Source organism: Pelophylax lessonae, assembly GCF_965119305.1.
Source record: "Pelophylax lessonae genome assembly, chromosome: 3".
Lineage (NCBI taxonomy): Eukaryota > Metazoa > Chordata > Amphibia > Anura > Ranidae > Pelophylax > Pelophylax lessonae.
This window is the reverse complement of record NC_138770.1, coordinates 61,808,052-61,821,173: the sequence shown is the minus strand read 5'-3', so window position 1 is coordinate 61,821,173 and position 13,122 is coordinate 61,808,052. Positions and strand designations below refer to the sequence as shown.

Here is a 13,122-nt window from a genome sequence, read left to right as displayed (position 1 = left end):
TTATTACCAATTAATACACAGCTGGATAAATTTGTGTCTTTTATATCTGCCTGCAGTTTATCCAAACCAAAGTCAAATTCAGGTGCTTACATTTAATACATTTATTTATTATTATTATTATTATTATTATTATTATTAACTAATAGCGTGTTTAATACTTTGTCCCTATGTCATTCCATTTTATTACATATAACTTGAAGTTATTGTAAAGTCGCGTTTTTTTTTTTTTAACCACTTACCGCATATCGACATATATATACGTCGGTAAACTTTGCGGGGTTATACCGGGATGTTGCCTCTAGCTAGAGGCATCATCCCGGTACCGTGGTTTACAGTCAACGGTTGGCTTTCCGTCCGTAATGACCGATGCGGCTCGGGAGCTGCTCGATCGTTACCCGGTTGAGCGGCAGGGGACGTCCCCGCCCTCCCGTCGCCTTCCGTGACTTTGCTCGGGGCTCCCGTCCCATCGGGAGCCCAGAGCACCCAGCCGGCACGTCCGCCGGCTGGATGGAGTCCCGATCAATGCCGGAAACGGCTTCGATTGGGTCTCCGATGACGTAACACGGAGGCGGCGTCCATGACGTCACTTCCGGGTTACTCTGCTGCAAAAAGCGGCAAATTTAAAAAACGGCTGTATGCAAAAACGCCGTTTTCGGCGTTTTGCATACAGGGAAGTGTAGTGGAGGGGTTTGGGGTCTTTTAGACCCTCGATCCCTCCATAAAGAGTACCTGTCACTACATATTGGTGTCACAAGGGATGTTTACATTGCTTGTGACAGCAATAAAAGTGATCAGATTTTTTTTTTTTTTTAAAAAAACCTGTAATAAAGTTAAAAAAAAAATAAAATAAATAGGAAAAAAATAAAAATTTAGCCGCCCCCGTCACCGTTAGCTCGCGCATAAAAAAAATCGTATTTGGAAGTCAAGCCGCGAATGAAATCGCTGTTCAAACCACACATGTGAGGTATCGCCGCGATCGCCAGAGTGTGTGCAATAATTAAAAAAAAAAGAGCTACACTCTAACTCTAAACTGGCAACCGTTAAATAAATTTAAAGCGTCGCCGATTGAGATCTCTATTGACCGTAGTTTGTCGCCATCCCACAGGGGGGCGCGATTTTAAACCATAACATGTTGGGTATCTATTTACTCGGCGTGACATCATCTTTCACAATATACAAAAAAAATGGTCTAACTTTACTGTTTAGTATTTTTTAAATGCAGTGAAATGTGATTTTTTCAAAATTTTTTCCAAAAAAATGGCATTTTAAAGACCGCTGACAAAAAATATTGCAATGACCGACATTTTATTCTCCAGAGTCTTTGCTAAAAAAATATATATAATGTTTGGGGGTTCTAAGTAGTTTTCTAGGAAAAAATACTGGTTTTAACTTGTAAACAAAAAGTGTCCAAAATAGGGCTGGGGCTTAAGTGGTTAAATAACAAACCTGTTATACTTACCTCCTCTGTTGGTTTTGCACAGAGTGGCCTGGATCCTCCTCTTCTCGGGTCCCTCTTCCATGCTCCTGGCCCCTCCCTCTTGTTGAGTGCCCCCACAGCAAGCAGCTTCCTATGGGGCACCCGAGACGAGTCACAGCTCCCTTTGTCCCTTTAGACACTGAGCCGCGACCCGCCCCCGCCCCCTCTCTCTCCTGATTGGCTGACTGACTTTGACAACAGCGGGAGCCAATCGCACCACGCTGCTGTCTCAGCCAATGAGGAGGGGAGTCTGGGGCAGTTGAGACACTCCTGTAACATCGCTGGATGGAGATAGGGGGGCTGAGGGGGGCTTCTGCACACAGAAGGCTTTGATATCTTAATGCATAGAATGGATTAAGATAGCAAAAAACCTTCTGCCCTTACAATCTCTTCTGAACTTCTTTGTTTTGGTTTCTTTGTATGTATGGATTGCACGGGTTGTTACCGACATGTGGAGACAATTTCATGTCAATATCACCTTTAGAAATATATTCATCAAGAAAAATGGCGACGTGTTCAATACTTATTTTACCCGCTGTATGTATGTACTGTATATATACATACTGTGTGTGTGTGTGTATATATATATATATATATATATATATATATATATATATATATATATATATATATATACGTATATATATATATATATATACAGTATTACAGCCCTCACAGTTTTGTAAATATTTTATTCTATCTTTTTCTTTTCATGTGACAACACTGAAGAAATGACACTTTGCTACAATGTAAAGTAGTGAGTGTACAGCTTGTATAACAGTGTAAATTTGCTGTCCCCTCAAAATATCTCAACACACAGCCATTAATGTCTAAACCGCTGGCAACAAAAGTGAGTAAACCCCTAAGTGACAATGTCCAAATTGGGCCCAATTAGCCATTTTCCCTCCCCGGTGTCATGTGACTCGTTAGTGTTACAAGGTCTCAGGTGTGAATGGGGAGCAGGTGTGTTAAATTTGGTGTTATCGCTCTCACTCTCTCATACTGGTCACTGGAAGTTCAACATGGCTCCTCATGGCAAAGAACTCTCTGAGGGTCTGAAAAACATTTTTTTGCTCTACATAAAGATGGCCTAGGCTATAAGAAGATTAGCAAGACCCTGAAACTGAGCTGCAGCATGGTGGCCAAGACCATACAGTGGTTTAACAGGACAGGTTCCACTCAGAACAGACCTCGCCATGGTCCACCAAAGAAGATGAGTGCACATGCTCAGCATCATATCCAGAGTATGTCTTTGGGAAATAGAAGTATGAGTGCTGCCAGCCTTGAAGCAGGGGGTTGAAGGGGTGGGGGGTCAGCCTGTCAGTGCTCAGACCATACGCCTCAACTGCATCAAATTGATCTGCATGGCTGTTGTCCCAGAAGGAAGCCTCTTCTAAAGGTACAAGAAAGCCTGCAAACAGTTTGCTGAAGACAAGCAGACAACATGTCACAGTACATGTTGGCATTCATGGTTCCCTCAATGAACTGTAGCTCCCCAGTGACAGCAGCACTCATGCAGCCTCAGACCATGAAACTCCCACCACCATGCTTGACTGTAGACAAGACACACTTGTCTTTGTACTCCTCACCTGGTTGCCGCCACACACGCTTGACACCATCTGAACCAAATAAGCTTATCTTGGTCTCATCAGACCACAGGACATGGTTCCAGTAATCCATGGCCTTACTCTGCTTGTCTTCAGCAAACTGTTTACGGCCTTTCTTGTGCATCATCTTTAGAAGAGGCTTCCTTCTGGGATGACAGCCATGAAGACCAATTTGATGCAGTGTGCGGCGTATGGTCTGAGCACTGACAGGCAGACCCCCCCCCCACCCCTTCAACCTCTGCGGCAATGCTGGCAGCACTCATACGTTTATTTCCCAAAGACAACCTCTGGATATGATGCAGAGCACGTGCACTCAACTTCTGTGGTCGACCATGGTGAGTCCTGTTCTGAGTGGAACCTGTCCTGTTATACCGCTGTATGGTCTTGGCCTCCGTGCTGCAGCTCAGTTTAAGGGTCTTGGCAATCTTCCTATAGCCTAGGTCATCTTTATGTAGAGCGACAATTCTTTTTTTCAGATCCTCAGAGAGTTCTTTGCCATGAGGAGCCATGTTGAACTTCCAGTGACCAGTATGAGAGAGTGAGAGTGATAACACCAAATTTAACACAGACATTAATGGCTGTGTTGAGTTATTTTGAGGGGGACAGCAAATTTACATTACACTTACACTCTGTACACTCACGCTGTACACTCACTACTTACATTGTAGCAAAGTGTCATTTCTTCAGTGTTGTCACATGAAAAGATTTAATAAAATATTTACAAAAATGTGAGGGGTGTACTCACTTTTGTGAGATAGTGTGTGTATGTATATATATATATATATATATATATATACTGTGTGTATATGTATGTATATATATATATATATATATATATATATATATATATATATATATACTGTGTATATATATATATATATATATATATATATATACATATTATAAAATAAGCCTTTTATTTCTTTGTACCATAATTTTAATTTCAGCGTGATTTTAAACAGGACAAATTTTAATGCTACAGTAATGCTTTTTTAAACTAAGTACAAAAAAGTTTTGTCTTTTTTTCTTTGTTTTCTTTTTTTTATTTTGTTTTTATAAAAACTAATATCGCTAAAAGAATAGCCCTGTTTGTACTACAAAAATATTTTACTGCTACTCTGACTTAGGTTCTTTTTGATCTCCAGGTCAGCTTGTTTGCTGGATAAAAAGAGTAAAGTCAGAATGAGAGAAGAACTTGCGTTATTGTGTTGCATCTTGAAGTGTTCTATTTTTTTAGTCTATAAATTCAATTTGCTGCAGAAGGTTCTTGTGTTTTCTATGAGTCACACCATCCTGTGAAATGGGATTCTTCGCCCATCTGCGGGTGGGTGATCGTGAGCGGGAAATTTTTCAACAACAACTTTTAATTAGTGTCTCCTGAAATTACATTCACAGTTCCATCTTCTGCAATCGTTCTGTAGCTTTGAGCACAGGGTTGAATTTGATACATATGTATTTGTTTTAATGAGACAGGATAATCAGTCAGTTTATGGTGAGAGGGGTAAAAGGAATCAAGAGGCCCGGGTATACTTCTAGGGGTATGGTAATTAAACATTTTTGTGAGCTCTGCAGGATAAATGTTTCCTACTTGGAGAATACGCCTTAGCACGGCTTGTTACTGGTTACGGCTCATGTTGTTAGGCATGCTCCAGCAGTCTGTGCTGGAAGAGTTAACAATTTGTGTTACAAATGTTGAAAAACCATATGACCTTCAGGCGCCGCTCTAAGCAGTCATCCTATAATACTCCAGTGACTCACATTCAGGGCTGGCGCAAGGAGAGCCTGTACTGGCTCTGTGCACACACATGGAAAGGAATAGAATGGAACGCCCCAATGTGTTTCGTCCTATCCACAGGGCTTGGTCATAACTCTAAGCCCTGTGGGGGGATGAAACACATTGTGGAGCGTAGCCTGGGAGAAATCAAACTGAAGACGCTTTTACACTTCTCAACACCCAGTCTGTTCCCTTTGAGTGCAACACATTTCATCCCACCCCCCACAGGGCTTATTCATAAAACTAAGCCCTTTGAGGGGGATGAAACATGTTGGGAGCCGTAGCCTGGGAGAAGTTAGAGCTGAGTCTGTTTTTAGGCTTCTCTACACCTCGGCTGTTCCCTTGGAATGCAATGCATTTTTCCCCACCCACAGGGCTTAATTTATAAGACTAAGCCCTTTGGGGGAGAAACATTGGGGGGCGTAGCCTGGGAGGAGTAAATCTGAAGCCAATTTTAGGCTTCTCCACACCTGTGCTGGCACTGTGAAGTGCAATGCATTTCACCCCATCCACAGGGCTTAGCCATAAGAGTAAGCCATGTGGAGGATCGAAACACGTTGGGGGGGCATAGTCTGGGAGGAGTCGGACTGAAGCTGCTTTTACCCTTCTCTGCATCTAGGCTATTGCTTTGGAGTGCAACACATTTCACCCCACCCACAGGGCTTAGTCATAAGATTAAGCCCTTTGGAGGGATGAAACACGTTGGGGGCTTAGCCTGGGAGGAGTCAGGCTAAAGCTGCTTTTTCGCTTCTCTACACCTGGCCTGTTCCTTTGGAGCACATTGCATTTTTCCCCACCCAAAGGGCTTAATCATAAGACTAAGAGCTGTGAGGGGGGGGACGAAACATGTTGGAGGGCATAGCCTGGGAGGAATTGTGCTGAAGCTGCTTTTATGCTTCTCTACACCTGGGTGTCCTCCAGCCAGAAAATGAGGCATAAGTTGCAGCTTCTAATGCACATTGTGGTAAGCTCACAGTGTGCAGTGAAATCAGAGTCAGCAGTTTCACTACAGGAGAGCAGTCTGTACAACTGTGCAAAACTGAAGAGAAGGCTGGAGTTCAGCTTTAAAAGGACCCTACAATATAAGGTTTCAATGTAATGAAGTAAAGAGGTGGACTCTAGGCAACGTTTTTCATCTTCTAATGAACACTGTGAGAAGCTTACAATGTGCAGAGAAATCAGAGTAAGACATTTCGGTAGAGGGTGCATACAGAGCCCAATTCACTCACAGAGTAAGCCCAATCTGATGTATGCAAGAGTCACTGCCCTCAATATTCATTGTAGTTTTGGTGACAAGCGAGCGCACAGAGTTAAAATTGCAGCCATCTTTTCTTTTCCATTGAGACCATATGGCATAGTCAACTCTACCCAAACAAAGGGTCCAAGGGGATGGCTGTATGGGGCTGGAGAGTATTTTATTATTCTTAGCAGACACACCTTTAAAACCAGCTATCCTGAATCACTTTTATAGGCAGCGGGACTGGTGACCCCACCCCTCCCTGGTCGTTTTCTGAGTTTACCGAAGTCGTTGGTAAGCCCGGAACCGATCTGGTGCAGCCGATGGCTAGGCAGAAGGCCGAATAAGGGCAAAATAGACCTCACTTAGCTCTATGCCCTTGGAGGACCAGAGCAACCTCACACGTCACGTCCGGTTCTTAGTCTTAAAAGACATGATTTTTTTTTTTTTTTTGTCAACGTGTTTTTTTTTTCTTTTGTTTTTAAGGGTAAATGAGAGCTCTGGGGTCTTTTTGACCCCAGATCTCTCAATCAAGAGGGCCTGTCATACTTTTTTCTATTACAAGGGATGTTTGCATTCCTTGTAATAGAAATAAAAGTGATTAAAAAAATAAAATGAAGGGGCAGTATAAAATGACAAGTAAAGTAAATAAGGAAAAAAAAATTTAAAGCGCCCCATCCCTCCGTGGTCGCGCGCAGAAGTGAACCCATACGTAAACGTTGCCTATGGAGATTTATAAGTACTGTAGTTTGACGCCATTCCACAAGCATGTGAAATTTTGCATCCATGACATGTTAGGCATTTATTTACTCGGTGAAACATCATCATTGGGCTAACTTTACTGTTTTCCCAAAAAATTGTGTTTGAAACACAGCTGCGCAAATACATTTTATTCTCTAAAAAAACAACAATATATATATTTTTGGGTGTTCTAAGCAATTTTCTAGCAAAAAAACACAGATTTTTACTTGTAAACAGCAAATGTCAGAAAAAGGCCTGGTCTTAAAGTGGTAGAATTTTAGGAAAAATCTTAATAAACTTAAAAATGCTCTCTCCCCCCTCCTAACACCTATTCCGACTAACCTCGGTAAGAAAGATCTGTATACATGCCTATTTTCAGGCCGCTCTGGTCTGGTCATGTGATCCAGCTCCCATCTGCCAGCCAGCTGCGGCTGCAGGGGAGAAGAGAGAGAGGTGAGAACAGATAGACTATAGGAGCCTATGGGCGATGTCACTGCCTCCAGGCGTAGTCAGCCAATGTTGAGCGTTCTCTCCTCTCCCCTGCAGCCGCCAATGGCTGACACAGGGAAGATCACATGACCGGGCTGGAACAGCCTGAAAGTAGGTAAGTATACAGATATTACCCAGGTCAGAACAGGTGTTAGAAGGTGGGAAGGAGTATTTTAATATTGGGTGTTGCCTGAAATTCTACTTGAAACTGCCCTTTCAAACTATTTACAACAGGACCATTGATGACAGGCCTTATTAAAGGCATTCTGAAGGCCTTCTAGTGGAGGTTTATGACATGTCTGCATTCTTGCCTAGCTGGCCTGTGGTTTGTCAGATGTAAAATGCCATCTTCTCTGGATGCCCGACACAAACATTAGATTTTCATCTATTTTGTTACAAACTTGCAAACTCTAGGGAAAATGAGGGAGACAGTTTTCATAATGACTCCCCCATTCTTTTCACCCAATTTGGGGGTTCATCAGACAGTAGCTACTACTCCCATGGTCAGCCTGTTTTGGAAATTCAGCTGTTTTATATATATATATATATATATATATATATAGGAGATGGTGGGGATTTATTAAAGAGAATGATGGTGACGGGACCGTTCTCCTTCCGGCTTGCTTTCCACTGACTGTCGGCCCCCCAGATGACACCTGCCTCTTGGGCGCAGACGACTGACGTCATCACCAGCGCCCCCACCTGTTACATTGCGTCCCACGCTGTTTGGCATTCCACCTTTCCAACCCAGATTACAAGCTGCAATCCCCGGAAGATCTAGTGGAGTGCTGTTTAGGAGGCATCATCTATGGTCTGGCTGCTGTGGGGCAAGTAGACAGGCTCAGCCTGGCACCTGTTCTGTCCTTGTGTTCCAGTGCCATTTTTAAGCCTTGCCTGGCTGTTTTAATGTCATAATTAAACTACCGTGGTTTTTACTACTTTGGATGTGGAGTGTCACACATTTGTGATCAACATTGCTGGAAAGCCTTAACCTGAAGTGCCCTTCTTTCCCTCTGTTACCTTATTGATACTACTCTTCATCCAATGAGTTTTAAAGGAGCAGCTGCGGTTTTGTATAGGCTTCAATCCTATTTGAATTATGTGTTCTTTTTCTGTGGTTCTTGATAACATTATGATGATCCACATAATATTGAGTACGCCCTCCATTTGCCGCCAACACAGCCCCAACCCATAGCAACATGGACTCCACTAGACTTCTAAAGGTATGCTGTGGTATCTGGCACCAAGCCTTCAGTAGCAGATCCTTTAAGTCCTGTAAGTTAGGAGGTAGGGTCTCCATGGATGGGACTTGTTTTTCCAGCACATCCAACAAATGCTGGATTGGTGTGAGATCTGGAGAATTTGGAGGTCAAATCAAGACCTCAGATTCATTTTGTGTTCCTCAAACCATGTTTTTAGTGTGGCAGGGCGCATTATCCTGCTGAAAGAGGCCACTGCCATCAGGGAATACCGTTTCCATAGAGGGGTGTACTTGGTCACCCACAGTGTTTAGGTAGGTGGTACGTGTCAAGTAACATTCACATAAATGGCAGGAGCCAAGGTTTCCCAGCAGAACATTGCCCAAAGCATCACACTGCTTCTACGGCTTTCCTTCTTCCCATACTGCATCCTGGTGCCATCTCTTCCCCAGGTAAGTGACGCACACACAACCACCTACCATCCACTTGATGTGATTGTAACGGATCAACTGGCACCCCAACTGGGTATCTCCGTTGACGGATGCTCCTAGTGCTTCCCAAGGGCTCCAAGCACTCAACCAGACACCATAACCACCGCAGAACCCACTTGGTTGGGGTCTCGCTGTCTCCTACCCACCCTGGACCTACGACAAGGCTCCAGTTTCCAGTGGGTGAATCTCTCTTTCCCCTGAGAGTGAAGCAGGAACAGGAACAAGCTCTTACAAGAGCTTAGTGATTATTCAAGGGAGTATGAAGAGCATAGCAATCCCTTGTAGCAGATTCCCCCAATAAGAGATAGGACTCTCGATTGAAGGTGAAGTAGAACTCTAGGTTTAATGGTACAGCTGTTCTTTCATACAGTTTTCCCCCACAAGGTTACCGCCTAGGTGGACCTTGTGGGGAACAGGACATGAAATTCACAATCCAATAAAAACAGAGTTTTACACTCAGTTACTCCCATACAGTGTACACAATCCCTCCACTCTGCCTGCTTACATTATCATATGCAGATGAAATTCTATACAGAAACCAAATTAACCTGAACTAATTATCTAGCCATCTGGACAGAACAATGTGAGGTCATTAACATTTAACAATGAAACAGACTTAACACAATACACATCACACCTTAATAGATAGACAATAGGACAACACTGCCAATGACAGTCTGTCCGTCTACACATTATCTCAATACACAAACAATAGGGAAAGCCTGTCTCTGACATTGAAGGACATGGAACAGAAGCCAATGTGATTATCTCTTTCAATGAACATGTTCAGAATCAAACAGGAATAGTCCTCACATATTTCTTAAGATACATGGCTGAAAAATATTACTGTCCCACTTGAAGCAATTCAAACCATTAAGTATCTGCCTTTCACTCCCAGTGACGGTGAGTACCGTCACAGTGATTCATCAGACCAGGCCACCTTCTTCTTCTATTGCCTTGTGGTTCAGTTCTGATGCTCATGTACCCATTGTAGGCATGCGTGGCTGGGGACACGGGTCAGCATGGGCACCCTGACCGGTCTATGGCTATGCAGCCCCATACACAACAAACTGCGATGACCATTTTTTCTGCTTTCAACACATCAATTTCAGCGACAACATGTTCACTTTCTGCCTAATATATCGGGCTAGTTTTCAGACTCATTTGTAATGGGATAATCAATGTTATTCACTTAGCCTGTCCTAATGTTATGTCTGACTGGTGTATATTTTTATTAAAGAAAAATAAGTAAAGGCAGGTTTCAAACGCCATTGACCGTACTTGTATTATTTTTTTAGGAATGGAATGACTACAAGCTCCGATGGAACCCAGCGGACTATGATAACGTCACGTCCATCCGCGTTCCTTCAGAGATGATATGGATTCCGGACATCGTCCTTTACAACAAGTAAGAGTCAAAGCAGTCCTATATATGGATCATTTTTTTTTTTTCACTTTATTCAGTAAAGAAGATCACAATAAGGTTCCATAATTGGCTTGAAGAGAGGTATCAAGATATGCTCTTAATTAAAGCCATGCTATGGGCAGTCAGGAGCTCTTACCAAACACTGGTGACCACCACAACATATAGCACTATGTACTGTATAAGATAGTCAACAAGTTTAGCAGAAGCTGCTAGCTCTAAATATCTGGTTTACATAGAAGAGTATTGGCAGAAAAAAAACCAATAACTCTGTTTTATATATATATATATATATATATATATATATATATATATATATATATATATATATATATATATATATAGTATCTCACAAAAGTGAGTACACCCCTCACATTTTTGTAAATATTTGATTAAATGTTTTCATGTGGCAACACTGAAGAAATGACACTTTGCTACAATGTAAAGTAGCGAGTGTACAGCTTGTATAACAGTGTAAATTTGCTGTCCCCTCAAAATAACTCAACACACAGCCATTAATGTCTAAACCGCTGGCAAGAAAAGTGAGTATACGCCTAAGTGAAAATGTCTAAATTGGGCCCAAAGTGTCAATTTTTGTGTGGCCACCATTATTTTGCGGCCCAGTCTCTGAAGGGAGGGGATCATGCTCTGCTTCAGTATGTCACAGTACATGTTGGCATTCATGGTTCCCTTCATGAACTGTAGGTCCCCAGTGCCGGCAGCACTCATGCAGCCTCAGACCATGACACTCCAACCACCATGCTTGACTGTAGACAAGACACACTTGTCTTTGTGCTCCTCACCTGGTTGCCCCCACACACGCTTGATACCATCTGAGCCAAATAAGTTTATCTTGGTCTCATCAGACCACAGGACATGGTTCCAGTAATCCATGTCCTTAGTCTGCTTGTCTTCAGCAAACTGTTTGCAGGCTTTCTTGTGCATCATCTTTAGAAGAAGCTTCCTTCTGGGACGACAGCCATGCAGACTAACTTGATGCAGTGTGCGGTGTATGGTCTGAGCACTGACAGGCTGACCCCCCACCCCTTCAACCTCTGCAGCAATGCTGGCAGCACTCATACATCTATTTCCCAAAGACAACCTCTGGATATGATGCTGAGCATTCGCACTCGACGTCTTTGGTCAACCATGGCCAGGCCTGTTCTGAGTGGAACCTGTCCTGTTAAACTGCTGTATGGTCTTGGCCATCGTGCTGCAGCTCAGTTTCAGGGTCTTGGCAATCTTCTTATAGCCTAGGCCATCTCCATGTAGAGCAACAATTATTTTTTTAAATCATCAGGGTTCCTTGCCATGAGGTGCCATGTTGAACTTCCAGTGACCAGTATGAGAGAGTGAGAGCGATAAAACCAAATTTAACACACCTGCTCCCCATTCACACTGAGACCTTGTAACACTAACAAGTCACATGGCACGGGAGGGAAAATGGCTAATTGGGCCCAATTTGGACATTATCACCTAGGGGTGTACTCACTTTTGTTGCCAGCGGTTTAGACATTAATGGCTGTGTGTTGAGTTATTTTGAGAGGATAGCAAATTTACACTGTTATACAAGCTGTACACTCACTACTTTACATTGTAGCAAAGTGTAATTTCTTCAGTGTTGTCACATAAAAAGATAGAATATTATATCTAAGTGTCGGTTTACACTATGGCGATCCGACTTCGGGGGCGACCTGTGAAGTCGCGTGCACCGCGACTTCGGCGCGACTTGCACGGACTTCACATAATGGAAGTTAATGCAAGTCTCTCCGATGTCGCCCCGAAGTAGTACAGGAACTATTTTCTAAGTCGGAGTGACTTGAGTCGCTCCTATTAGAACGGTTCCCGTAGCACAAAATGGACCGCGACTTGTCAGGCTGACAAGTCGCCTGACAAGTCGCGGTAGTGTGAACCGGGACTTAGAGATACTGTGTGTATATGTGTATATATATATATTGTGTATATATTGTGTGTGTGTGTGTGTGTATATATATATATATATATATATATATATATATATATATATATATATATATATATACACACAAACACTATATTGTCAAAAGTATTGGGACGCCTGCCTTTACACACACATGAACTTTAATCTCCCTGGCGGTCTGCTTATGTCAGAATTTTTGTGCTAAAAGCAGAATATTGTTTTGCATGGAAATCTGTTGTTTTATATTTTAGGCCTGTAATTCTTAGGAATAAATTGCATCAATTTCTTCATTGCTTTCGAAGTGGAGATATTTCATTATGAGGGAGAATCTGTACTCTGATATGACCGTGCCAAAGAATGGAGTGGCAAGTAATGTATTGGTTGTCCAATACCACTTCTGCAGGGGTTTCCCCACCACTCCCTGAATTATTAGGCCTAGAAGTTTACAAATGTCACCTTTGGTCACTGGTTCCCACTTTCTGCTTCTTGTAAACTTCTGATGCATAGCCAATTGTTGCTCTTTGTACCGGTTTGTCTCGGTAACTATTTTTTCAATAACCTAATCGGTCAGAAATAATTGTAGGTATGCCAAGGGGTTGTCATGGTCAACGTCAACTTTCATACCAGGTGCTCCAGTAAATGGGAATCTTGGGGGCACTGCCTGATCCGTACCGCAGTCAATAGAGGACCAAGTTCTCACATCGCTGAGCTCAGTCACAGAATCGTCGCTGTCATCACTTTTAGT

At 42.7% G+C, this 13,122-nt stretch overlaps 1 protein-coding gene across 1 annotated transcript in view; it reads left to right on the top strand.

The window, feature by feature from the left end:
• Positions 1–13,122, top strand: part of CHRNA2 (cholinergic receptor nicotinic alpha 2 subunit) — a 168,586-nt gene that overhangs the window by 125,330 nt on the left and 30,134 nt on the right. Inside the window, 1 exon segment of the mRNA XM_082251468.1 lies at positions 10,314–10,423. Coding sequence (XP_082107594.1) covers positions 10,314–10,423 — 110 coding nt within the window.